This window comes from Euphorbia lathyris, chromosome 1 (assembly GCF_963576675.1).
Source record: "Euphorbia lathyris chromosome 1, ddEupLath1.1, whole genome shotgun sequence".
Classification (NCBI taxonomy): Eukaryota; Viridiplantae; Streptophyta; class Magnoliopsida; order Malpighiales; family Euphorbiaceae; genus Euphorbia; species Euphorbia lathyris.
In genome coordinates, this window is record NC_088910.1 from 120,047,124 (window position 1) to 120,074,608 (window position 27,485).

Sequence of the window (27,485 nt, forward strand, 5' to 3'; positions counted from 1 at the left end):
GCAACTGACAGGCGGTGATATCAAAATAAGCAAGTATATCCGCCATCATCTTTGGGAGAGGTAGATAAAATCCCCTCTCTACATGACTACTGTACACGGATAGATATCCGCGTGGCAGACAGGCTGGTCGTTGATGGGCATCTGCCAGTTGGGTTTCATAATTTTTAATCCACGGAAAGCGATCCGCCAGGCTCGCTAGATCCGCAGAGCTCATACGAGATGAAGTGGACTCCGCTCGGGGATTCTTTTTCCTAGGTTGGGTAGAAGAAGAGGCCATAAAATCTACGGCCGGAGCAACACCGGTGGCCGAAGTAGAAAGAATTTGACTCCTAGTGGAATGGGTTTGATAGCGATTACACGCCGAGTTACGCAACTCAGCTAAATCGGAGCTAACTGTGTCCTCGGAGGAAGATGAATTTCCCGATGACGAAGTGGTCCAACTAAAACTAACTACAATTTCAGGAGGAGGGGTCGAATTAAAAAGTTCAGAGGTTGATCTAGAGGATGACGAAGAACTCCTAAACATTCAGAAAAAATAGAATGAGAAAAGATGAACTTACATGTTGGTGAAAGCTTTGAAGGAACTCTGAAACTCCCAGAAAAAGCTTCGAGCAACGAAAAGGTAAATGAAAACGAAATGGGGAAGAGAGAGAAAGAGAAGGAAGAAGAAGGCGTCTTCTCTTTCCTTGGATAGTACGCCCGTTACACGTGTCACTCTGCGATTGGCATCGAACAGAGTGCTCATTAATGCAGGTAATCATGACAGCGCGCGGAAGCTCAAAAGCCCTAAAGGACTTTAAGGGAACTTGGGGGGGGGGGATTCTGATAACATTGAGATATTATCCCGAGGACCAAGAGGGATATTCACCTAAAGAACGCCGCGTATTGATCCTCCAAAGAGATCCGACTGGCGGATCACCGGATCACCAAGGTCCCATCAAAAGAGACCCGCCAGAGAACCTATGAGGCGGATCCCCTTGAACACTCATTCGCCATTAGAACGGCTGGGCCGACCTGGCCATAAAGACCATTAATGAGCTATCAATTAGCTAACCGCCGACTTAAAGGTAACTTGTAATCGCCATTAATGGAACATTAATGGAGACTTTCTAGTTACTGTAAGTTACAACTTTCTAGCTATATATAGCCTACGTCTCAGGCTATCAAGGTACACATTCACTTACCCTTTGTCAATTCAGTTTGCTCTTTTGTTCTTCCTTACTGACTTTGGCATCGGAGCTTCCCCCCGTCGAACCCAACGACGCCCCCACAGGGACGGAAGTTAATCAGAATTTCTCCGCGTGTCATCACCCTACACAATAATCAATTACGAATATCAAAACAAGTAGTAGACATCAACACGTATAGAGAAACGAGAATTGCAAATCATATATTATAAATATGTAATGGAAAAATACGAATACAACCAAGCCTAGTACATAAGAAGAGTGCAAGCTAATTAGCAAGTAGGAAGGGAAGAATCGGCCCTTAGAACTAGCTAACCAGACTCAAGGATGTCTCTTAGGTCTTGGAGGTGGAACTTCTCGAGCTTGGTGGAAGAGGATGGAGCGGAACTTCGACGGAGTGACGGAATGAGCGAACAAGCTCTCAAAGTGGTAGAGTTTTGTTACATAAAATATGAATGAGGAAACGAGTGCTAATCACTCTTATTTATATACATCAAGCTCGGGGGTAAAATAGTAATACACAAGTTACAAGTAAGAATTCACACTATATTTGTAGGTTTCACAAGACACGCCCCGCGTCTCTGCCAAATTAGCCCATTCTGTTGATAATTTCTTCCGCGTGGGCCAATTTCAGACTCGTTGACTCAACCACGCCACGTGTAGACTGGAGTACACCCCGCGTGGTTGAGCTCCTGGAACTTTTGTCTTAATTTCACACCATAGATGCCCTGCGTACCCTGTTCTATGCCCCGCGTGGTAGGTGTTGACCATGTAGGAACGCGTAGTTGACTGCCGTGATTTAGGGGGCATTGTCCTACGCCCTGCGTGTCTTGTGAATTAGCACTTTGTTTATTTCTAACTTGTACCTGCAAAATACGATCCTCGAGAACCGAATTAGCTTGACGTTTATTTTTCCGAATTTAATAAAAAATGAAGGAAATCAACTGAAAACACAAGATTTATTTTTATTTTATTATTTATTTAAAAACACACTCTTTTATAATTAAACTTACTTATTTATCCAAAATTAAACCGTAAATCATGCTAAAAGATAGGGACAAAACGTCTATATCAACCTGCATATCAAATAAGCTCGAATCATAAGTATAAACTAAAATCTATTTCAATTTCTAAGAACTTCCAAATCCCATAAGTACTAAAGGAAGCCACAGTGAATTGTAGGAACTTACGACAACACTAAAAGGGGTCAAGACTGAAACATAGACAAATCCATCTAGAATAGGAAGAGTTGGAGATTCTTACATTCTTCCTTGCCTTTGCATATCAAAATCGAAGTAGATCGAACCTTTCTAGAAGTCGTATCTGCCCCTTTTAGGACACTGATCGATGATCGTTCTCCTCGAAACTAAGAGGAGGTTGTCGCCCTCTTCCGAAAACAGGGAGAACTCTTTGTAAATAAAGAGGAACTCTCACATGTAGAGGAATAATAATGAATAGATTCAAGTCTGTAGCTTTTTAGTAGAGTGAGATGTGAGGAAGAAGATGCTGCCACAAGAGACCGCCCTTCTAAATCACGAGAACCAGTTGCGTTAGACAACTAGATTTAGGAAAAATTTAATTTAAATCCTCCAATTTACTAAAAATTTTAGTTAAGTCCCTTAGTGTTACAATTCCCTCTTTAATTCATTCTAACATTTCAATTTAGCCTCAATTCTTCTAATTCATGTAGTTAGACCTTATTTATCACATTCTTATCCATATTTATTGTTTTCTTGATTCGATAAAAGAAAATTCACTGTCTATAATAAATCTCAATTCTTGTAAAAATATAAAAGAATTACTCGAAATGTTATCTCGGATCAAATCGAATTAAATGATATTTTAGAAATGTTATTCAGAAAAATAAATTCAAATTGCTATGCAAAATTTTCTTTGACTTTAATCATATAATTAAAATACGCTCAATTGAAATCAACTTCCATAAAAAATAATAAATTAGGCACAGACATGACATGTATTCAACATAAATTCTCAGACAAAATAATAGAGTAATGATCATTTTGTATCGCTATGACTATCTTGAAAGCTAAAATATCGTTAAAATATGCTATATCAATTGTATGATTTGTATATGCTATATCAATTAAAATAAGATAAATTTACAAAGAAAATAAATTAAGCTTTGAAATGGGTGCCTTTCATACATAGAACAAGTTTTAATTTTATTTTATTAGTATTGACACCAGTGATGATTCACCGGTGTCAGCATTTATTGACTGACTACTGCAGCTTTTAAAGTTGCAACAGTTTCAAAGTTAATGAAGCCGGTGTTTTACACACCGGCTTCTTAACAAAAATGAAACCAGTGATTTGTCTACCGGTTTCATTTAAACATGTCAAATTTTATAGAGCATTACAAAAAGAATTTATTTTAAACCAAATCTTTTTATTGAAATTATCTTTAAAATATATCTTTTTTAGAGGAATTATCCAATTTTTTTTATATTATGAAATAGAATTTAAAAATTATAATATTAGTTTTTTTTTTAAAATTGCGCAGTGCGCTTACAATTAAAGAAAAAAGAAAAATTCCTACCAGATCCGGATGTGATTTGAACCCATAACCTCCTAAAGCATATGTAAGCTCTCAATCACTAGACTAAGAGCTTCACCACAAAATTATAATATTAGTTGTATTACTATAATTGAATGGAATGACCATATATATATTTTTTTGTTTTTATTATGAAATGGAATTTAAAAATTATAATATTAGTTGTACTACTATAATTGGATGGAATGACCATAAATATATTTATTTTTTTAAAATGTTTACATTTAATATATATATATATATTTGAATTTTTATTAAAATATCAAAATTATAGTGTTATTTTACTAAAAATATTTTAAAAATTCCAATCATTTTATTTATTTTCTTATAATTGATATTTTTTTTATAATTTATATTCGAAACTTGTCAATTTTTTTTAAGTGGATCCTCTTTTATTTAAAGTTTTTTTTTACAATTTCACACGAAAGAAACTAATATACACTTTTCCGAAAACAATAGGAGCAAATTTAAACATTATCCCCTACATCTATTTTCAATTTAATAATTTTTTTACTTAAACTTCAACGTTAAACAATATGAGCAAATTTAAACGTTACCCCCTATATTTATTTTCAATTTAATGTTTTTTTTATTTAAACTTCAACGTTAAATAATTCAAAATTTTATGAAATGAAATTTAAAATTATAATATTAGTGTGCTACTACAATTTAAAGATTATAAATATATTTATTTTATGAAATATATCATTTAAAATTTATACATATATGTTTTGAAAATCTAAATTATATGTTATTTTACGAAAGTATTCATATAAATATTATAAAAATTTCAATAATTTTATTTGTTTATTATAATTCAATTTTTTTTTGATAATTTATCTGGTTTGACGCTCGTCAAATATATTTTACGTGGATTCCTTTCCATTTTTGTATGTGTATAAATTAGGATTCGAATTCGATATCTACAGGTTAAGCGAATTGAGACAATTATCTATGCAAACTAACCTTAATTAATTATTGTAATTAATATTAAATGTAAGAATTTATCCAAAAATTTATTAAATATTCTTTTAATTTTATAAAATAAAAAATATTTTGAAGTAAAAACATATTTTTTTAAAACCACAATAATTTAAACAAACACAAAAAGGACGAAAAGAAGAAAAAAGAAAAAGTTACCATTTTTGTAAATATTGGGATTCCTAGACCTAATTAAGCCACTTTTTTTAATAAATATACATTTTGTTTTTTTCACGGCCTCCATATATAAAACCGAAGATTTTTTAATAACCAAATCCCCCACGAAAGTGTGCTCTTTATCCATCACTCTGCATAAAACCAAGGGGAGAAAGAAACCCTCAGACATAGCAGACATCTTTCTTTTTCTCTAAAAGGGTAAAGTTTCAAACCCTAAAATTTAGCTTGTAACGTATTTCATTGCTTGAAGATCTTCAACTTAATCGATTCAGTTGTTTAATGTTATAGTATGTGATTGGTTGGGGGAATGGGAAAGGGAAAGCCTAGAGCTGTGGAGAAGGGGGTTTTAGGTCAAAACTTGAGTGTTACATCGTCTGGGTCATTGCATGTTCCTCCAGCACCAGTTTATTATCCGAGTGAATCGGAATTTAAGGATCCTTTAGAGTATATATATAAGATCAGACCAGAGGCTGAGAAATATGGGATTTGTAAGATTGTACCACCCAAGGGTTGGTCACCACCATTTGCATTGAATTTAGATACCTTTAGCTTTCCGACAAAAACACAGGCTATTCATCAGTTGCAGGCAAGGCCTGCTTCGTGTGATTCAGAAACTTTTGAGTTGGAGTATAGGAGGTTTTTGGAGGATCATTGCGGTAAGAAGTTGAGGAAGAGGGTTATTTTTGAAGGAGCAGAGTTGGATTTGTGTAAGTTGTTTAATGCTGTTAAGAGGTTTGGTGGGTATGATAAAGTTTCCAAGCTGAAGAAATGGGGGGAGGTTTCTAAGTTTGTGAAGTCTGGAAAGAAGATTTCAGAATGTGCAAAGCATGTTTTGTGTCAATTGTATTTTGAGCATCTGTATGATTATGAGAAGTATTATAACGGGCTAAATAAAGGGTTGAATAAGTGCTGCAAAAGGAGTGCAACAGAGGATAAGAAGCTTGAAGACGATTCCAAGCTTTCGTCCTTCAAAAGGAGGCGAAAGAATGTTGACGGTGAAAAAATTAAGGTATCTAATAATGTTGAGAAGGCGGAAGAGCTTGATCAAATATGTGAGCAATGCAAGAGTGGTTTGCACGGAGAACTGATGCTTTTATGTGATAGATGTAACAAGGGATGGCACATTTATTGTCTCTCTCCACCATTGAGGCAAATACCATCTGGTAATTGGTATTGCTTTGAGTGCTTGAACTCAGATAAGGACAGCTTTGGTTTTGTACCTGGTAAACGCTTTACAGTGGAAGCTTTTAGGCGCGTGGCAGATCGAGCCAAGAAAAAATGGTTTCGATCAGGATCTGCTTCACGAGTGCAAATGGAGAAGAAGTTTTGGGAAATTGTGGAGGGGTCAGCAGGCGAAGTAGAAGTTATGTATGGTAGCGATTTAGATACTTCAATATATGGGAGTGGTTTTCCACGTGAAAATGATCCGAGACCAGAATCTGTTGATGCTAAGGTGTGGGATGAATATTGTGGCAGCCCATGGAATCTCAATAACTTGCCCAAGTTGAAAGGTTCCATGCTTCGTGCTGTTCATCATAATATAACTGGTGTTATGGTGCCCTGGCTGTATGTTGGCATGCTATTCTCATCATTTTGCTGGCATTTTGAAGATCACTGTTTTTACTCTATGAATTATATGCACTGGTATGTTTCGTTATTTCTCAATGTATACTCTGTAATGTTTTATTTTTTCCTGTTTATGTATTTTAGCAAAAGTGCATCTTGTTGCAACTAAATGGAATATCAAAAGATAATTGAATTATTGAAGTATCTATATTACTACTAGGATTGTTGCAAATAACTGAAAATTTTAGCAGTGGCTCAACTGGTCTAATCTAGATATCAATAGGAGTATAGGACAATGAAACTTGAAGAACAATGTGCCTTGCCAGTATTGACAACTCAGATGTTTTTTATTCTTAACAAAATATTCTTCACTGCACAAGTCTGGAAAATTCTCAAGGATATATCCAGTTTTGATTTGTGCGTTTTTCCTCATTTATTAGCATCCGTTTGTCTTAGAAAGAAATAGGCAACTGATAAAAAACAATGCCTTGATGCTTCTAGACTAGGGAGAGTGGGGGTGAAAAGACCTGTGGTCTGAACGTTCTTTCCAGAGAATATTTCTGGGCATTCTAGATATGCTAGATATAAAACAATTGATGAACTTTGAAAAAATGAGGTTTCACTTGGTCGATCAAGCTCCAGTACTCTTGATTGTGGACTTCAGATTTCATATTCATGGCATTCCAGCCAACTCATTCGACTCTTTTTCCCCTATGCATGCCTCTTCACCTACACACTATTCATTGATAAAGGGGCCTAATTTTTGAAGACTGTTACTTGAAGTACTTGTTGACACAGTATCATTTAAAGAGACATCAAATGCTATATGCAGCCTTATCCATAATGTTCGTAGGAAAAAGTTTGCCATAATTGAAGGTTGCTTGAATCACCTCCCCCAATTTCCTCGTTCTATTCTCTTAGGAATTTGGGGAAACCTTAGCCTATTGTCTTTTGATTCCTTCTCCTTTGTATATGCATTAGAAAGAGAAAGACAACATATCCTGAGGAGCCAAACTTCTCTTGGCTTTTGGAAAGTTCTACTATCTTTGGAAGCCTTTAACTGTCTTCTTTTGGTTTTTATTTTAATAATTAATTTGTAGCATTCCTGTTTTATCGCATTCCTTGGTACAAAAGATGAGTGAAAGAAAAGTTTAGCTAACTATAGTAGGGAAGAATGGCTATATTAGCTTGCATTTCAGTTACAATTTAGGGATGAATTCTATATTGCTTTTGCAAACGAATGTTTTTGGAACATTAGAAAAATTATTAGCTAATATTGAGGAGTCCTGTATGTGATTTGTGATCTTGACTAATTGAAGGTGCATGCTACATCAGCTTCTAGTCTGCCAATGGAAATTGGAAAAAGAAAACAATAAAGGTTCGATGTGTGTTCTCATCTATGTATGCAACTGGAAACTGAAGCTCATAGATTATTTTGACATTGATTATAAGTTGACAAATGCAGTTCTCCATGATTTTCAATTTTATAATCTATTGATTAATTGTATATCTAGTTCAAAGATTTGCAGTTAATGTATACCACAAAGGCACAAACTTAATTGCATTGTTTAATTTGATTCCTTGAACTAAGGCTTTATAAGTAAGACACCATTTAATTGTAAAATTTACTTTATCTTTGTTTTCGGTTTCACAATTTTCTCTATTGATGTTGGTTTTCTTAAGAAATTATTACCGTAAGTCCGTAGCCATATTATTAGTTTGTCTTGTTTTTAATCTATCTTATGATTTTATGAAAAATATGAATATTAGTTTCAATTAGTTAAAACAAAGCCTTTTGTTGACATGACAAGACTTGTTTTTGTTATGGTTGTGGGGCTGGAGAATCTCTTTTCTACACACACCTTTTCTAAGTTGTGGAGTCAAAAGTAATTCATGGTCGGAAGGTTGTAGTTATTGTATTTTAGGTGCGTGGGATTATACCTATATCTAATGAATTTGCTTTACATCTAGTTTGAATTTGTCTCTATTTCCTTTTAATGTTAAGAGTTTTATGACACATTTTGCTGTGTTCTCTGGAAAAGAAAGAATGGCGACTAAATTCATGGTTGCTTTTCAAGTTGTTTGTGCTCAGTTTGATCCTTACACAAATCTTTTTGTGATGGTTTGATTGAGATGTCAGCTTCAGCTATGCATAAGCTTCAATGGTTGTAAATGATTTGATAGAACAATTATTGTATTATGTATGATAATATTTCTCCTCTCTCCTCTTCCATGATTTCATGATTTGAATTGATATGTTACTTTCAAGCTTCATGATGCATATATTAGGGTTCTATTTTGGTTTCTTTGGAGTTGATACCATTATTCTTTTTGTTACAGGGGAGAGCCAAAATGTTGGTACAGTGTCCCTGGTAGTGAAGCCAATGCTTTTGAGAAGGTAGTCATTTTATATTTGTGCACTCAACTCTCTCTTCTTTATTCTATCATGCCACCTCTGTTGGACATATCTTTTTGATTTTTTTATTATTTAATATTCATGATAGCTTTTCCTTTTGACTCTTTTGTTGATTAATGGTGCCTGTTTTTATGTAATAGTGTTCTATAGATAGCTGACAATATCTTCACTTGGTCAGGTGATGCGAAATAGTCTGCCAGATCTGTTTGATGCACAACCAGATTTACTCTTTCAGCTTGTTACCATGCTGAACCCATCTGTTTTGCAAGAAAACAGAGTTCCAGTCTATAGTGTACTACAGGTTCGATACTCAAGAATAATTGCTTTCATATTGTTCTCATTTCTATTGGTTAACTATTTTACAAAAATGGTGTGTTTACAAAAGAAGTTTGCGCATGAAATTCGTGTTTGCATCTTGACTTCAGTCTTTGTATGTCCTAGTGAGGATGGTGTGGAAGTTAGTGGGTGGTGTATGTTGCATGTGGAAATTTCTAGATTTAGTCTGTCATTTTTTTTTTTAAATTGTCATTCTAATTACTTGCTAAAAGTGGTTGCTTGTTACTAGTTTCTAAAGGTGTCTCTAAATTCATTGATGCTTTTATCATATCCCTTCTGGTCTTTGCTAGGAGCCTGGAAATTTTGTCATCACATTCCCCAGATCTTATCATGGAGGATTCAATTTTGGTAGGCCAATTGGATTGAAATGTTTAAACATCTTATTTATGGTTACATGCCACAATAAGCTGACTAGTAGCCTTTTTTTGGTTGTTGTCTTTTCTAGGTTTGAATTGTGCAGAAGCAGTCAATTTTGCTCCGGCTGACTGGCTACCTCATGGTGGTTTTGGAGCAGATCTATATAAGATGTATCACAAAACTGCTGTTTTATCCCATGAGGAGCTTCTTTGTGTGGTGGCCAAGTTTGTAAGTTATCCTACCACTCTTATGTACTTCTATTTTGACAAACTATGACGAAAATGAAAGTCTCTTCTTACTACTAGTGAGTGCCACTTAATTAAAGATCTAATACTAATAATAAGTTAATTCCTGCTGAGTGGTCTAAAATCTCAACCATTATATTTTGGATAAGCTAAAGTAAAATATAACTGTTAAACACACCACTCTTGCTGTCTTTGATGTGGGGCAAAGTTGGATTAACAAATTTTGCTTCTAAGATAACATGCCTACAATTAACCTTAGGTTGAGTAGAGATAGAATGATATGATGCATATTAAAGCATTAAAGACATCTCAAACTTCCGGACTGTTCTTAACCCTTCTGGTCAACATTCAAAAGGATGCTTTGACTGCAGATTTTTTCTTACGTCCATGATGTGGTTTTGTTGAAAACATTTCTTATTTTCTCGTTTTTGTTTGCTGGTCCATTTGGAACTTCCTATTATAGTTGATTGAAATCTGGGGAATGGCATTTATATTAGTTATTGGATGCATATGTTATTTTTTTGCATGATTCTGAACGCTTTAGTTGCTAAGTACTTCAGATGACTGATATCCTTCTACATTCTTTGTTGACATTCTAAAATTACTTGTCTGAAGTAGAAATAGCATTTTTTCTGATGATTCTAGCAGGGCAATATTGAAGGCGAAGTATCGCCTTATTTGAAGAAAGAATTGCTGAGGATATATACTATAGAGAAAAGTAGGAGAGAGAGACTTTGGAGACGTGGAATTATAAAATCTTCTCCTATGCCTCCTCGAAAGTGTCCTGAATATGTTGGTACTGAAGAGGTAATGCCCCAACTGATATGATAAATTTGTTGCTCTCACTATTTGCATTGTGAACATGCTTATTGTCACTCTTGCTGCCTCTTTCAGGATCCAACGTGCCTTATATGCAAGCAGTATCTTTATCTTTCTGCTGTCGTTTGTCATTGTAGGCCATCTGCATTTGTATGCCTTGAGGTATGGAACCTGATAATCACTCATCTTCCCCCCCTCCTGATTGTCAATTGTCTTAATTTGCATGCCTTTTTTTTTTCTTTTTTTTTTATTATCATGATCCTTTCTAGGTAAGCTTGTCTTTGCATTAGCTGTTTTATGTCTTCAAAGAAGCTGCTTTGCTATGCTATGTTGTTGGGATGCAGTAAATTTTTTTTTTTTTCTTGTTAAGTTGAAGCTGTAGCCTTAGTAATTTTGGACTCATTTGCAAGTGCTAACAATTTAGGTAGAAACTGGACTCAAGTGTGATAAAGTCCCTAGGATGGAAAGTACAAAGTTCTAAACAGGTTGCAATTCAAACCAAACATATCAAGTTTGGAATTTAGACGAATTTCACAAAATATATGGAATTCGTTTTTTGTTTATACCAAACCAGCTCTTAGAGGTTGACATTTTAGTTCCTGTTTTAGTTAACCCTTATTTATGTCATGATCTTATGACAGATTCCATTCTTTGGCATCTACATCATTACTTAGGGCAAACATGTAAAAACTGAGCTTAATGTGCATTGTGGAGTTCTCAGAATTACTTGAATTTAGTTTCAAATGTAGAATCACAAGGCTTAGTTTCACACATCCTCTGATAGTGACCTATTACTGTATCATGCTATGGTCATTCAATTTTCACTTGGGATAAGAAAATCACAGACCTCTGATTTTGTTTCCTTAAGTTCATCATTGACTTATTGTAGTTCAGTCAATTTTTATGTGCAGAAAGTAAAATTTTAATGACGTGTGTATCTATATGTATCTTACTCTTTTTTTAAAAGAAATTCTACTCGATCTGGTAATATTAATTTTGTTTTACAGATGTGAAAAAGAGTGTTTTTGTTCATATAAAATGAACTTCAAAATATCCCAATTTGGTCATAAGTTTTTTTGATGAAGGGTAAATATAAGTCAAGAACATGAAAACATGATAGGAAGTTTTCATGTCAAATCTATAGTAGGAGGAGGTGAAATTCATTTTGTGGATTGCTAGCAAATAGTGGGTAGAGTGATCCAAGAATTGTAATTTGTTGGAATAGCATGCTTTCACTTCGCTTGGCACACCAAGTAATTCTTTTGTCTTCCATTCTTAGAAAAGTTCAGCGGCCAATCAAGTTGCTCTATTAATTGTCCAACTTTGTAAATTATATGTATTTTTTATTCATTTTATAATGGAATGTTGATTTGTTATCTCTATGGAAGAGTTGATACTGCACTAGTTAAGTTTCTATCCTTTATTTTCAACTTCTAATGATTTGTGTAAATAGCTTTCTCCATATAGACTAACTATATAATCCTGATGCAGCACTGGGAGCACATATGTGAGTGCAAACGTAGTAGACTTCGCCTTCTCTATCGTTTTAGTCTTGCAGAGTTGTATGCTTTGGTGTTCAATGTTGATAAATGTGGTTCTGCTGAGAGATTGCAGAACAATAGTTCACAAAGGCACAACAGTTCCAGTGAGATGAATGTGTTGACTAAGAAGGTTTGCTCATGTAACTTTTTCCAAATAGTGAATATTCTGATACTAGTGGTAGAGTTAACCGAAATCACTTGATATCTCCAGACTTTGCTTTTAGTCTATTATAGACAAAGTAGTATGATTCCTATTGTAGGATTAACCAAAATCCCTTGATATATCTAAATATTGCATTTAGCCTGTTTTTAGGCAAATTAGTATACTTCCTATCCTAGGGCTGCATAAAAATAATTGAAAAACCAAATCAGGAGTGAGGTTAACCAAAACCAATGGACTAGTGTATGATTTTCAATCCTGAAATTTCAGTTGAATGACTTAGGTTTTGGTTTTCCATATTTAAAGTGGACCCAGTTAACCCCCAAAACCCTCCTTATATATGTATGTATGTACGTGTATATATATATAATTATGTATACACACACTCACACTCGCACTATTTTACTTGGCAAGTGGAACATATTTATACTATATCAGATATATATTTTGGGTAATTTCGTAATTTATGTTGTGATGAATCTATTTTTCATTTCAGACAATGTATGCTATTAATAACGTATTTAATAAGATTTGAACGATGGATGAATCAGATCTTTTAAATACAACAGATTTGGTGTTTGTGTTTTGTAATTTTGATGTGTGATTTATGCTATTATGTCATTATATTAATTTATTATTTTATTTAGACAGTTACATGTTTTTTTAAATATTTAAAAGTTAGAGATTATATTTGTTTTTCAGGCTTATTAATGGTTAAAAACCGGATATAAGGTTAACCGAATCCAATGGACTAGTGTATGGTTATACGTTTTTTTAAAACCAAAAAAATGGTTAATAGACCGAGTTAGTTTAATGGACAGGTTAATCGACCATGTGCAGCCCTAAAATTACTTCCTATAAACCGAGTTTTGTGTTTTGCCAAATTTTTCATTTAGATTCTGGATTTTTAGACATGCCATGATTCTTTTGCTGAATAATAATGTTTTTTTTTTTGTTAAAATGTTGATTTGTATAATAAAAGAACATATGTTTATAACCTAAGCCCTTGTAATTATCTTAATACAAGCTGGAAGAAAATTGTAGGAGTGTTTAGTCTTGGTGCTACTATTTCATATACATTTATTGCTTGTGGTGGTCACATTGAAGCTGGTACTTGGACTGTGCTGGTCTATATCTCTCGGGTGGTTATTGACAGGCTTTGTGGAGGGATTTCAGTCAAATATTGTTCCTACACAAGTTTCAACTGTTTTGTGTTGCTTGCATTTGTTTATTCAGTGTAGAGATATGTGGTACCTGCCCTGTTCTGTGAATTATGGTGTTATTTGGCTAGGTAGATATAATTTGCTAGTATATGCTTGACTTATGTTAAACTATATATTATTCTTTGACAATGACATTTGTGCAGGTCAAAGGTGGCCATATCAGTCTGGCTGAACTTGCTGATCAATGGCTTGTATGGTCCTGCAAGATTTTAGAAAATTCATACTCAGGTGATGCATACTCTATCGTATTGAAGGAAGCTGAACAATTTCTTTGGGCTGGTTTTGAGATGAATCCAGTGAGTTTTCAGACATCATCCTTTTCTTGTTTGTGTTGTTCTCTGGTATTTAGGTTTTGAATATAAGGTTCAGTGGAGATGATTTATTTCATTTTCGAACCTAGGTGCGTGAGAAGGTGAAAATTTTGATTGTAGCTCAGAAGTGGGCAGAAGGTGTAAGAGATTGTGCTTCTAAAGTAAAAAACTGGTCCTCTCACTCCAGTTGTGGTTTCAAAAGAGTAGATATGGAGCATATCACTGCGTTGCTAAATTTTGATCCTGTGCCCTGTAATGAGCCTGGGTATCTTAAGTTGAAGGTAGTTATGTTGTTTGAGTAGTTTCTGCTTTGCCTTTCTTCTTGTTTTTTCCCCATACCAGACCTAACAGGTATATCGATTTGATTTCTTCCATACAGGAGCATGCAGAAGAAGCCAAGTTATTGATTCAGGATATTGAGTCTGCTCTATCGTCATGCTCAAAGGTATGTATATAAATTTCAGCATATAATTTTTAACTTAAGTTTGGTGATGATGAATGATAATGGCGGTATTAGTTTTTACCATTTTATAGGCAGGATGATGTGTTCAGTTATTCTGTTTTCTCTATTTTCATTAATTGTCATTGCATTGCAGGTCTCTCAGTTGGAGTTATTGTACTCGAGAACTTGTGATTTTCCAATCTACTTGAAAGAAAGTGAGAAACTATTGCAGAAAATTTCATCAGCAAAGGTAGTTTTTGTTTTCTCTGGGATTGAGACCTTAGCTTATTGGACATCTTTTACGACATATTTCGGCTTAATACCTCAGTGTGCCCCCTGAACTCTGTTAAAATGCCACTTGGCCCCTAAACTAATAAAAACTCCGAAATGACCCCTGAACATGATAAAAGTGGCATCATTTAACTCTCGTTTAACCAGTCACAAGAATGTGTGAAATACACGCGTCTGACACAGTTGACAACCACATCACATGTATAGGGGTGTTCATCGGTCGGTTCGGTCTGAAAACCGAACCGAACCAAAATAACCAAAAACTGAATAGCCTCAAAAATAAAAACTGAACCTAACCGAATAATAATAAATAACCGAACCGACCGAATTATTTCGGTTGGTTCGGTTCGGTTTTCTTACATTAAAATTTTTTATTAACAATTATTTTTTTATGTAAGGTTAATATTACACCGTTAATGATATTATTGGGTATTTACTTTTTTTTTTTTTTTTTTAAAGGTTGTTGGGTATTTACTTATATATACAACAATTTTATTTTTCTTTTTGGATTGAAAGAAAAAAATAGAAAGTTTATATAGAAATGAAATCAATCTTAATTCCAAATATAAATTAGTGTACAATTGTACTAAATTGATAGACAAACATTAAATAGACTAATAACATAATTAGTTACGAGCAATCCAAAAATTATCATGCTTAAAAAAGATTCTAATAATATAATAAATCAAATATAACTTAGAAAACAATAAACGATATACACCAATTATATAATAAATCTGTTCGGTTAATTCGGTAATTTTGATTTAAAAACCGAACCGACCGAAATTACCGAAATATTATAAAAATAAAACCGAAACCGAACCTAATAGACCTTAAACCGAACCGAGAAAACCGAAATTCATCGGTTCGGTCCGGTTCGGTTTTTGAACACCCCTATGTATACTAGAACAAAAAACTTATTTGACTTTTCAACTCTCTCTCTCAATTTTCTCCCATCAGTCATCCCTCTTTCTGTAGGGCCTACAAGTTCACCAACAACTCCACCATTAGTATGATATTGTCGGCTTTGGGAGGACCACAAGCCTCCTCTTCAGCGATAATCTGTCTAATCATCTTGTACCGCCGCAAACCCGCGAAACACGCCGCCTGACCACCACAATATCAGGAAGACTTTCGACACAAGGCACCAAGCACAGATTTCCCATCGCGAGGTCACACTGAGAGCCTCCCACATCTCCTTAGATCTCATGCATGTTCTTCCAGCCAAACCATCGGCTCTGATACCATTTGTAGGGCCTACAAGTTCACCAACAACTCCACCATTAGTATGATATTGTCGGCTTTGGGCCAAGCCCGCACGGATTTGTTTTTGGGCTCCTTCCCAAAAGGCCTCATACTAATGTAGTTGGTGAACTTCTTTATAAACTATGCAACTCTCTTGTATCTTTCCAATGTGGGACTTGGGATGTATACCCAACACTTTCAACTCTCTCTCTAGCTTTCAGATCCCTCTTTCATTCTCACCATCATCATATACTCATGGGGTTGTTCGACGCCGTCACCACCACCATCTCCTCTGGTCTTGTTCGTCGCCACCACCATCTCCTCCGGTCTCTTCCACCGCCATCTGTTTCAGAGTTCTGTCTCAACTCTCTCTATATCAATTGATAAACTGAACACTATACTCGGCCCCATTCTTCAATCAAACAGAATCTCACAATAAACACACTAAAATTTGATTGAGTTGAAATTGGGCATGGATAAAAGCAAGCTGCAAGACTAAAATTGTGGTTGAGTTGAGATTGTAAATTGGGTTTCTCATATATATATGGAAAGCAAGAAAAAATAAAATAAAGTTCTGGATGTCAAATGAAGAGTGGCAGGAGAGAATCTCACCTGAAATTGTTCATCTGCTAAGGATGCAATCCATTGCTGCCACTGCATGTTCTCCTCCTCCTCTAACCTGAATCTTCTCCTTCCATATTCTCTTTTTTTCCTTTTCTTCTTAATTTTGATCGTCTGAGAAATTGGGTTGAGTCGATAAAATTGGATCTTGCAATTGGGTTATGAGCCGGAGCTAACGGAAGGAGCCCTGAGGATGAGCTAATGATTACACTAAAAACTGAAGGATGGGGAGTGCAACATGATAAAATGGGGAGTCAGAGGTGGATTCTGTTTGCTTGATTGATTTTATTTGCATGATACAAAGGTCGGAATCAGAGGTAGATTTTATTTGCTTGAAAAATTAAACACATGCAATCCGAGAAATTAAGTTTGAGAAGAGCAAACGAAATTTTTTCAGAAGAGAAATCAATTTTCTCATTGACGAGAAACTGGAAATGCATCTAATTAAAGACCCATTGAAACTGGTAATTATGGGTCATTTTTAATTCATTTCCAGCTTCTCGAAACTGTTAATTACGGGTCAAGTTTACATCAATCAATTCAACTAATAGGTCTAGTTTAATTCAACTAATTTGTATAGTAATTATGGATTTTTGGATTTTGAGATTTTGAGTTTGAGAAATAAGAGAGGCGTATGAGTGAGATATGAAGATAGATGAGAGAGAGTAAAATGACAGGAAGGGATAAAGGAGGAAGAGGATATTTATGAATCAAAAAAGAAAATAGGGACTATTATGAATGTTGCTGGGATTTTTAATGATTTTTTTATTTATCTCACGCTCTATAGTTTCTCTCTCCTCCATGTCCATAGTTGTTAAAGGCGCAAGGCGCGCTAATGCAACAAGGGGTCCTGGAGCTCAAGGCACATGGCGAGGCGTGCGCCTTAGAAACACGAGGCGCATAAAATAAAGTAAAATATATACTCTTTTATTAGTTAAGCATAAACAAAAAAAAACTTATAACCACACAAACAAAACAAAACCACATAAAAACATAATACTAAATCATAAATGTCAAAAATACCAAATTAAGTTCATACTTCATAGAGACACTAACAAATACTTGACGTCTTGACCTAACATACCTAACTATAACTAATGCTACTAAACTAGTAACCATTCATTTTCAATAAAAAAGAACACACACAACAAAAACTAGTAATCATCATCATCAAGATCATCACTCTGTTTCTTCTTCACTCTGTGTCTGTGGAAGTTTGTTTTTGCCTGGAGTGGAGGATACTTCTTTCTTTACATGACTTCTTATCCTAATCTTTTTCTATTTTTTATATATTTAATTATGACTGAGACTCTTGATATTCTTATTTAAATTAAGGGTTAAGATTAATCTTATTTAAGTTAGATTAGTGGTTGAGATTAATCAAACAGCTATTTTAGAGAAAACTGTAAAAATAAAAACTTAAGTAAAAACCGCCAGGCGCACCAGGCTCCCAGCCGCGAGCGAGGCGCAGAAGGCGAGAGCCTTTTTTACAGAGCCTCATTTTCTAGGTTCAAGGCTCAAGACCCTGAGCCTTGACTGAGGCGCGCCTTTAACAACTATGTCCATGTCACTGTCCACCTCAGCATAAGAGGGTTCATTAATGCCCCTTTATTTTATTCAGGGGTTACATTGGAGCTTTTATTAGTTCAGGGGCCAAGCGGCGCTTTTGATAGAGTTCAGGGGGCCAAGGATGTATTATGCCATATATTTCTAATGTTTAGCTTGGATATGGATCATGAAGTGACTACATATTATTTCCTTGAGATGTTTGGGTAACTACTTTGTAGTTGTAAGAGTTAGTGAACCACCTAGATTAAGCCCTGTTCATTGTGGATAAGTTGAACTTTAAATTTTTGTGCATGGAATTGATCATGACAAAAGGACATTCTTAAAATCTATAGGTATATTTCATGAGATTCTATTACATTTTTGTAGGTTCAGGGTACCTTGCAAGTTGAACTTGTTTTGTATTGATTACAGTTGGATGTAATTAGCTCTAAACTCTTCGCAAGAAGTTATTTGCCTTTTGCGCCGCTTAGAATTTTAATATTGTAATATTTGCATGTTTGTTGCTCATGTGATTCTCTACTCATCCTTTAGGCATGGATGGAGTGTGCAAGAAAATGCATCTCAGAAAATAGTGCTGCTGCAGTTGATATTGACATGCTAGACAAGTTGAAGTCGGAGGTGAAATGGATTCTACTCATTCTATGAAATGACATGCGTTCCTGATCATTCTTCTCTCTTGGCATGGTTTTGATATGTCATTGTTTTGTTAAATAGATACCTAAGCTTCAAGTTGAGCTTCCAGAGGAGGAAATGCTATTGAATCTAGTAAGACAGGCTGAATCATGTCAGGCTCGTTGCAGGGAGATTTTGAAATTTCCGATTAGACTTGAGGTAACATGCACAAATATCCAGTCACCTTAATATCATGTTTTCAATTATTGAAGAGTGGGCGTTAATTTTTGAATTTTTTTTCTGATGTAGGATGTTGAGAGTTTACTGCAAAAGTGGAATAAATTCAAGGTTAATGTACCAGAGTTGATGCTTATAAAGGAATACCACCTTGATACAATTTCATGGATTGGCAACTGTAATGATCTTTTGGTGGATATTCATGAACGGGAAGATCAAGAAATTGTAGTTAATCAATTACAATGCCTTCTCAAGGATGGATCAAATTTAAGAATTCAAGGTTAAAATATTCAAATATATTGGCTGTCGTTTCCTGATTTCTGTTAAAATTTGCGATTATTATGTATTGTTTTTATGTTTGTTCTTTTTTTATGAATAGTTGATGAGAAGTTATCTCTTATTGAGGTTGAGTTGAAGAAGGCTTGTTGCAGGCAAAAAGCACTGAAGGTATATACATTTACTTTTCCTTTTGCTTAATTTAAAGCTTTGCATTATCAGTGTCCTACATGTTTTGATTATTATCAGTAGCTTCTCATATGTTACTATGCCCAATTGTTTGAAAATTTTGATGGCCTTGATTAGCTACTTGATAACAAATAGTGCAGTTTAATTACTGCTAGATGTGACAATCATAATATTCTATTTGTTTCAAAATATTTTTCGGCGCTTTTTATGCAGGTTCGCGATTCCAAAATGTCTTTGGACTTTGTTCAGCAAGTTATTGTGGATTCTACTGCGTAAGCATTTTGTCTGGATGGTGCTTTGATGAAATTCTTTTTGCCGCCTTTGTTTGTGCTAATTTTTAATGCCTACTTGGCATCTGTTTGTTGCACAGGCTACAGATTGAGAATGAGAAGTTATTCAATGATCTGTCTGTAGTGCTTGTAGCTGCTTTGTCTTGGGAGGAAAGAGCATCCAAAATTCTTGAAAAGCAAGCCCATATGTCCGAGTTTGAGGACATTTTAAGGTCTTCATTGCAGTTTAATGTTCTAAGTGAAAATGTTTGAGTTCCATATTGCCTTCTTTATTTCCTTTCTAAATTATAATCACGAAGTTTCATCATGTAGGTGTGCAAAAAACATTTTTTTGATTTTGCCTACTCTTGATGATGTAAAAAATGCGGTCGCAACAGCCAAGTGCTGGTTAAAAAATTCTGAGGCATTGTTAGGGGCCTCGATTAGCACAGTATCTGGCTCTTGCTCTCTACGCAAACTTGAGGCACTTAAGGTTTGCTGTTTACAGAATATTCTAGGTTTGTTAAAGGTTCCAAGATTGACCTTTGTTTTTGAAGAAAACTCTATGTGGTGCAGGAATTAATTTTGCAGTCAAAGTCACTTAAAATTAATTTCGAGGAAAGAAGAATGCTGGAAATAGTTCTCAGGAATTGTGAGGAATGGGAGCAGGTTGCCTGCTGTGCATTGCAAGATGCAGTGCATATATTAGGTACAAGTTGTATTGCTGATGGACTGAATGATGATCTTACTACGAGAATTGAAATTCTAGCTGCTAAAATGGAAGCCATCACAAAGTCTGGTTTCTCCATTGGTTTTGATTTTCTCGAGATTCAAAAACTCCAGAGTGCTTCTCTCATGCTGCAATGGTGTAATAAGGCCCTCTCATTCTGCAGTGCTGTTCCTTCTTTAAAGGTTATATATTTATCAGTCTAAACCTTACATATAAAACCTTCACATTTAAATGATGTTGTCAGATATTAATTTTGCCTTCAACTATCAGCATAAGCTTTTAGTTCAATTGGTTCCGTGATCACTTGTATGGGAGCCTCTTAGACCAAGTGACAAAGGATTCGATTCCTGGCAACTCCATTTGTTGATTTAATTTCAACACATGGTAATATGGGCTGTGTTGTTCACGCTTCAAGCTCAGTTGGCATTCGCGTGTGGGGTGTGTCAGATATTAATATGCATTGGGCCTTTAACTATCCGTTTAAGCTTTTAGTTCATCATCTACATTTTTTTCCTCTTGCTCTCTAATAATATAGTTCCAATTCAATATACTATTATTACTAAATTTAGTGAATGTCACTTATTTCTTATAGTTGATTTTTTGTTAACCTGAGGCTACTTTTGTTGATGTGTTACTGCATTGGGAAGTAGAAGATCCTCATGTTATGTAAGTTGTGGTATAGAGTATTCTGCTGTAGTATTACTTGCCTGTTTTTGTCTAATGCATGATGCAACGCTTTTGATATTAATAAATATTGTTGTTTCACTTTTGTCAATCATCTACTGAATCCTGAGCTGTTTTTATTAAATCAATTTCCAATGCTTAATGCCTCCTTGTTAGGTGGCTTTTCTGATTAAATCTTGTGATTGTTTTGTCCCCGACTTTTAAGAGCTAAGTTTCTTCCCAGTTGATGAAGATTTTGTGTGTGGTTTTATGTAGGATGTTGACAGCTTGTTGGAGGCTTCAGAAAATCTTTCTGTTGCACACATCTCTGGTTCTTTGTTTAGCTCTTTAACCGATGGTGTTAAATGGCTCAGGAAAGCCTTAGAGGCACTTTGTGGACCATGTGAGTTTGCAAGATGCCAGTTCAGCGAGGCTGAAGAGATTCTTCTGAACGCTCAGGTACTTTGAATTAGTTTGCTTCACCTGTTTTTGCACTTTAGAGCTTTTATTTATGTTAAATAATCTAATGCAGAGTATCAATATCTCGTTCCCAATGGTGATTGATCAACTTGTCAATGCTATTCAGAAACACAAGTGAGTCTCCTTATTCTATAATATAATTTTCTCTTCTTCTTAATTGATTAGGCCTTCATGCAACTTTGCAAGGATATTTGATTTTTTTTTTTTTTTTTTTTTTTTTTTTTTTTTTTAATGCAAGCTTTGAGTTTTGCTTTTTTCCATACCTCTACGGGAAATTGATTGTTCTGCTAATTGCAATGCTTATATAGGTTGTGGCAAGAACAAGTTCACCAATTTTTTCATCTTAATTCTGAGAAACGTTCTTTGTCCCAAATGCTAGAACTTAAGGTTGGTCTCCCTTCCTTAGTTCCTTTTTATAATTATTGTTGTCCACAAATCTAATTGTCTTTAGTATAGTTATTTATTTCTTATAGTTCAATCTGAATGTTCCATGAGCTGCATTACTAGTTATTACAATTTGGATCTATAAGTCTTAAGTGGAGATAATCTTCTAGAAGTATTTTTACTGGTAACTGTTTGTAATTCCAAGACCGCTTGCTTGGGGTTGCAGTACTTCTACTTTTAGAGCTTAAGTTTGGATTGAGATTTGAGCGCGTCATTGCATTTCTTGGGATTACTGGGCCTGTCCATTGAGGATCTAGAATTGGGATGTATTACACATATGCATGACGCTATTTATTTAATGGAATTTTGTATAGGTCTTCTGTTTTAATCAAATTGACAGTTCAGCTTTATAAATTTTGCTACTATTTAATAAGTTATTTACATGTACCTTTACTTTTTAAAGCTGAAGTAATTTTGTCGCTTACAGGAACTTGGGAAGGCTGATGCATTTAGTTGCTCTGAGCTAGATATGATTTTAATAGAAGTTGACAAAGTGGAAAAGTGGAAGAACCGATGTATGGAGATTGTACAAATCTTTGTGCATGTTGAGAATCATTTGCTCGGTGCTTTAAAGAAGGTATAACAAATTGTTCATATTGATTTTAATTTCTGACATCAAATACATTGTCACCATATACACCTAGATATCTTAGAATCGTTTGCAATATGGTGCAGATCAAACAGTCCCTAGATATATCTTTGCACATCTATGGCAAGAGCTTTTTAGAAAGAGATATACCCATGTGCTGCACTGAGTATGATGAAGATCAGGAGCTTTTATCTTGTTCAACATGCAAAGACCGGTAAGTTAGTTTTGGGTATGTTAAATAAAGTATTAGATCAACATGTTTTCCCAATTGTGGCACTTGACATTTCAAATCAACTATGATGTTCTGGACGGTTTGAGCTGGACTTAAAGACTTAATCTCAATAAAATTAAAATCTACTTGTCTTGCATCCATACCTCATATTTTGATTCTGGTCTTCTAGGGTTTTTCTCCAACCTAGAGAATAGTCATTCTTCCAATTTCTTTGTATAAAATAGAATATGGTTGGTTATTTATCATTGTTTAATGGTTATATTTTCTTAATGGTCCTATTAAATGCTTGGTTATTTATCATTGTACAGCTACCATATGCGTTGCCTAGGGCCATCATTAGTTGGGGTGAATGATGCAAAGGTCTATATTTGCCCTTATTGCCACTTTCTCGAGGATCCATCATCTAATCAAAATGAAGTTAGTCCTCTGGTATGCATTAGTTATTTGCTTTTTTACTTGTACCTGGGATATCTTGTAAGAGTCATTTTTTACATCTCACGCTTTCTTTGTTCCCTGAAGACATGCGGTAGGAATCGACCGGAGTTAAGCATGCTGATCAGACTTGTATCTGATGCAGAAAATTTCTTTGTTCGGTAATAAGCTAAACTTTTTAAATTCTTTTTCCTGTGACCCTGGATGAGTTTTAACATGCTTTTCTTCTTGTGGGTGTAACTCCAAGTTTGAATTTTATAGATTATGGTACAAACTCAAAAACCTCAACTTGCAAAAGAATAGAGTATAAATCATTTATTTATATATCTTCCATCTCTATAATGAGAAATTTTGATGGTCAACCACTACAAAGAATTAAAGCAAGTTCCAAGAATGAAATGAAGCTGGAAATAATAGATGGATTCTCCCAGGAACTCTAAGTTCCTCCTGACTCACTAGAGCCTAGCCACTTCTCAGGAATGAGAAAGAATAACAGAAACCTGCTCTCGTTCTCTCCAGCCCACCTTCGAGTACCTCTCCCTTATTAATGCTTTACCCCTTACATCTCACTGCTCCTGTCTCAGTTCATCGTAACCAACTCTGTATAACCTCTCGCTGCGCATTCTCATTCTCTTCTTTCTTCCCCTTATTTCTTCTAGAATAAACCAGCCAGGTTCTTGGCCCATTACTATTCTGGTCTAGCAATTGGCATCAGGCATGATGGATACCTTATTTTGAGATGGAAACATTGATTGCAGATTAGTTACTGTAAAGTTTTTCGTGTTCACATGTATTTGTTGTTTCTTTGATATGTATTGTTATGCTCTGGTTAACTGAAAAAATTGATAGGAAGTGTTTACTTTCTGACTTCAAATTTTATTTTTGTGATATTATGTTTGACTGTTGCTGGTGATTTTCACAGGCTTGAAGAAAAATATATTTTACTACAGATTGTGGAGCTTGCTCTGCAATGCAAAACGTGCTTGGAAGAAGTATTGGGCTTTGAATCATCTCATACTGATAAAGATCTTTCTATCGTCTCTAAAAAAATTATTATTGCTTTGAAGGTCTATTTCTAATTTTTATTCCTTAATTATTTTTTTAATTATTTCTAACCTGTTCAATGATAAATTTCTTCTCTCCCTTGATTTACTAATTGATTTTACAAAGCATGAGACTTGTACCTAATCAGTGTAACAAAGTATGAGAGTAAAATTGGATATCATGCTTGTGTCTCCTAATTGAAGTATTTTGGTATGCAGGCCATTCAAGTGGCAGGAGTGTATGATCATCAAAGTAACGATGGCATTGAACTGGCAGTTGCTAGATATTCGTGGAGAATGAAGGCTAAGAGGCTACTAGATAGTCAACAGAAGCCAACAATGCAACATGTTCAGGGGCATATCAAAGTGGTATGTGCTGTAGTTTTATTTAAGTGTGTGCTCTGCTAAAGATTGTGATGTTAGTTCAATTTTATGCATGTTTCACAAAAAGTCTTGTGAATGCAAACCTGGCTATAGTCTGATGCTGCAACATTTGCCAAAACTCATCCATTATTCCATTTGTTACTGGGGATCAAGTCCTTGCAGATAAACAAAATTTTGATAATAATATAATACATTTAAAATATTTTAATGGGATCAAGTACCAAAATAGTGGTTTTTGGGAAAGTGTCAATTTAGCCTAATGTACAAAATAGTACCATTTTTAGCCTCAATGTTTGTGAACCGGTGCAATTATAGTGCTGAGTAATGGAACTTGACTCAAGTTCCGTTACCCGGGGCTGTAATTGCACCATTGACAAATGTTGAGGCTAAAATGGTGCTATTTTGTACGTTGGGTTGGGGCTTCCCTAAAAACTTTGAGGCTATTTTGGTACTGTATCCCTATTTTAATTCTAGGACTTAAAGTAACTTTTTAAACTGTGGAGGAAACTGCAACTGGCATTTTCTGTCACACGGTGAAGATAATTTCTGGACATTGCTGGCACACGGTTTTCTCTGCCTTCTTCTTTGCAGCCTTGCAGAGTAGGAACTGATCTGAAACCAGTTCTTCTATTTACTCTTACCTATTTGAAACAATTTTTGTTGGCATTGATCTACCGTCTCTCTCATCACTCTTGCAAGTAACCCTTAGCTTGGAGTATATCTCAAACATTCTTGATTTCTTGTGTGATAATATTTCAAGCAAAAGAACACTCTCTTTCATAATCTTTCTAGGAGCTATGTCAGACCTCTCGGTTTATTAGAAAAAAATTATATGTTTGCTTCTTAATTTCCCTTGGATTGTCCAACCTTCCTAGGATAAACTCTGTTGATATTCTGGTATTGCTGGGAGGGCTTTTTGTTGATGTAATATATGAGGATATAACTCTCAATTTCTGACATCACAACACAGTTTACAGAGACAACCCGTTTGGCACGATTATCATTTTTAGTGTATTTATATCATATATAATCATGTGTAGTATATAGATCACATAATACGATTGTGACAGGACAACCTATTTTGACCCCTCACGAGGATGAGAATGCCTCTCTTGGTCTCTCCCTCCTTCCTCTTTTTGTGCCCTCTGTCTGTTCTTGTATTTTATACAATATACTTCCAAATATGATGTGTTGAAACACTACTGAATTTCTTTACAGGGAGCAGTTATAAACATACCTCCTGAAGACTACTTCAGGCAGAAGCTCAAAGCATTGGAGCATATTGGCCTGCAGTGGGCAGATACTGCCAAGAAGGTGAAGTGCACATTGTTTATAGTTTCTGGTCACAACTAATTTGTTTATGACTCCAATTACCAACTATCTCCTTTACTTTGAACAGGTTGCATTGGATTCTGGGGCTCGTAGTTTGGATGAAGTTTGCGAACTGATTTCTGCAGGTGAAAATTTGCCAGTTCACACAGAAAAGGAACTAGAGGTAACAAAACTTGACTTGGCATAATGGCGCTCCTGGTTATTTGATGCTTGAATATCCTAATACAACATTTGTGTTCTGATTTGGTGGATTGTGCAGTTGTTAAGAAGTCGAAGCATGCTATACTGTATTTGCCGAAAGCCACATGATGATAGAGCCAAAGTAACCTGTGATCGATGTGGTGAGTGGTATCATGTTGATTGCATCAAGTTACCATTTCCTCGAAAGATATACGTCTGCGCTGCATGTGATCCTCAATATGACGCGTCGACATCATCAGAGATTGACTTTGAGAGGTAATCTTATTATTTTATCTCTCTAAAATTAATTGTCATGTTCTCCTGCTGTTTGTTAGTCTCCCAACATTTATTCTTAGCATTGGAGAAATTCTATTATGATCCCGGTCTATTGTAGAACTTGGAAAAATTCTATTACGATCCCGGTCTATGTAGAACTTCTCCTTAGCACAATAGTGCCACTCTACAAGAACCTGTATTCTAGCACATTTTCCTGTATTGTTGGGAGGATTTTCCTTATTGTAGGAATTGGGTGGAACCTGTTTGTGGGGTCGGGCTAGGCCAGGGATCACAGGCTCTCCCTAAAAACACTTAGCCCAAGGCCCAGCCCGCTATCGATTTAGCTGCTCGGACTGGGCTGTACTTGGGCTTGAAAATTAAATCCCGAACCAGCCCAAACATGTTCACCTCTTTATATATTTTTCATTTTTAAAATATATATTAAATATTAGTAAGTCGGGTCATGCAGGGTAATCCCGCCCTATTTTTATAATTCCAAGTTTAGGTGGGCCAGGCCGGGCCTAATTTCATTTTCCCCTATCTAAGCTTGGCCCACCGAATGATGGCTGGCTGGTACCCGGGTCCATGAACAGATCTAAGTGGAAGTAGCATATCGAAGTTGTACAAAACTATTGCAAATGCCAAGTCTTCAAGTATGTTTATTGATTTGATTGTGTTGGAATTTCTTCGACAGATTGACATGTGAAAAATCCGTGGAGCCAAAAACGCCTTCTCCGCGTCTCTCAAATTCGAGAAAGAAGCCAATAGAAAAGGAAGTAAGTGTAGTAGGTCAAGAGGTAATTCCAATTAGTAGTAGAAAGAGTAGTACATTAATAGAATCTAGTGGAATTGATAGATTATGGTGGCGAAATAGGAAGCCGTTTAGAAGAGCAGCAAAGAAAAGAGCTGAGCTTCAATGTCTTTCTCCATTATTTCATATACAACAACAAAAAGAGTAGATGCTACTGATCATTGATTAATTCAATTGATTTTCCTAGGCTTGTAGTGCCAATCAATTATCTAGTCCAGTTCAATAAAATCAATTTATTTACTCA

General features: G+C 35.2%; 1 protein-coding gene across 2 annotated transcripts; it reads left to right on the top strand.

Moving 5' to 3' along the window:
* The first annotated feature begins 5,015 nt into the window (after positions 1–5,015).
* On the top strand, positions 5,016–27,485 carry LOC136210799 (lysine-specific demethylase JMJ17). 2 transcript variants are annotated; one of them, XM_066002207.1, is made up of 33 exons: positions 5,016–6,564; positions 8,827–8,884; positions 9,081–9,203; positions 9,529–9,586; positions 9,684–9,823; positions 10,486–10,647; positions 10,735–10,821; positions 12,151–12,330; positions 13,727–13,879; positions 13,984–14,175; positions 14,274–14,339; positions 14,491–14,586; positions 18,594–18,680; positions 18,777–18,893; positions 18,984–19,191; positions 19,291–19,358; positions 19,590–19,648; positions 19,747–19,878; positions 19,979–20,138; positions 20,222–20,557; positions 21,315–21,497; positions 21,571–21,632; positions 21,827–21,905; positions 22,390–22,539; positions 22,638–22,765; positions 23,092–23,212; positions 23,303–23,376; positions 24,138–24,282; positions 24,478–24,627; positions 25,861–25,956; positions 26,042–26,137; positions 26,234–26,430; positions 27,125–27,485. In XM_066002207.1, the coding sequence occupies exons 1-33, from the start codon at positions 5,228–5,230 to the stop codon at positions 27,387–27,389; spliced, it is 5,565 nt and encodes a 1,854-aa protein (XP_065858279.1). In that variant the 5' UTR covers positions 5,016–5,227; the 3' UTR covers positions 27,390–27,485. The 2 variants fall into 2 exon arrangements, with proteins under 2 accessions (XP_065858279.1, XP_065858280.1); XM_066002208.1 differs by lacking the exon at positions 5,016–6,564 and adding an exon at positions 7,846–7,864.

What these genes read in the sequence shown, in the direction of transcription:
- LOC136210799 (XM_066002207.1), top strand. Translation starts at nt 5,228, where the DNA reads ATGGGAAAGGGAAAGCCTAGAGCTGTGGAGAAGGGGGTTTTAGGTCAA. An exon ending in TCTATGAATTATATGCACTG is followed by an intron (nt 6,565 to 8,826) that starts GTATGTTTCGTT and finishes TTTTTGTTACAG; the next exon opens with GGGAGAGCCAAAATGTTGGT. An exon ending in ATCAAATTTAAGAATTCAAG is followed by an intron (nt 19,192 to 19,290) that starts GTTAAAATATTC and finishes TTTTATGAATAG; the next exon opens with TTGATGAGAAGTTATCTCTT.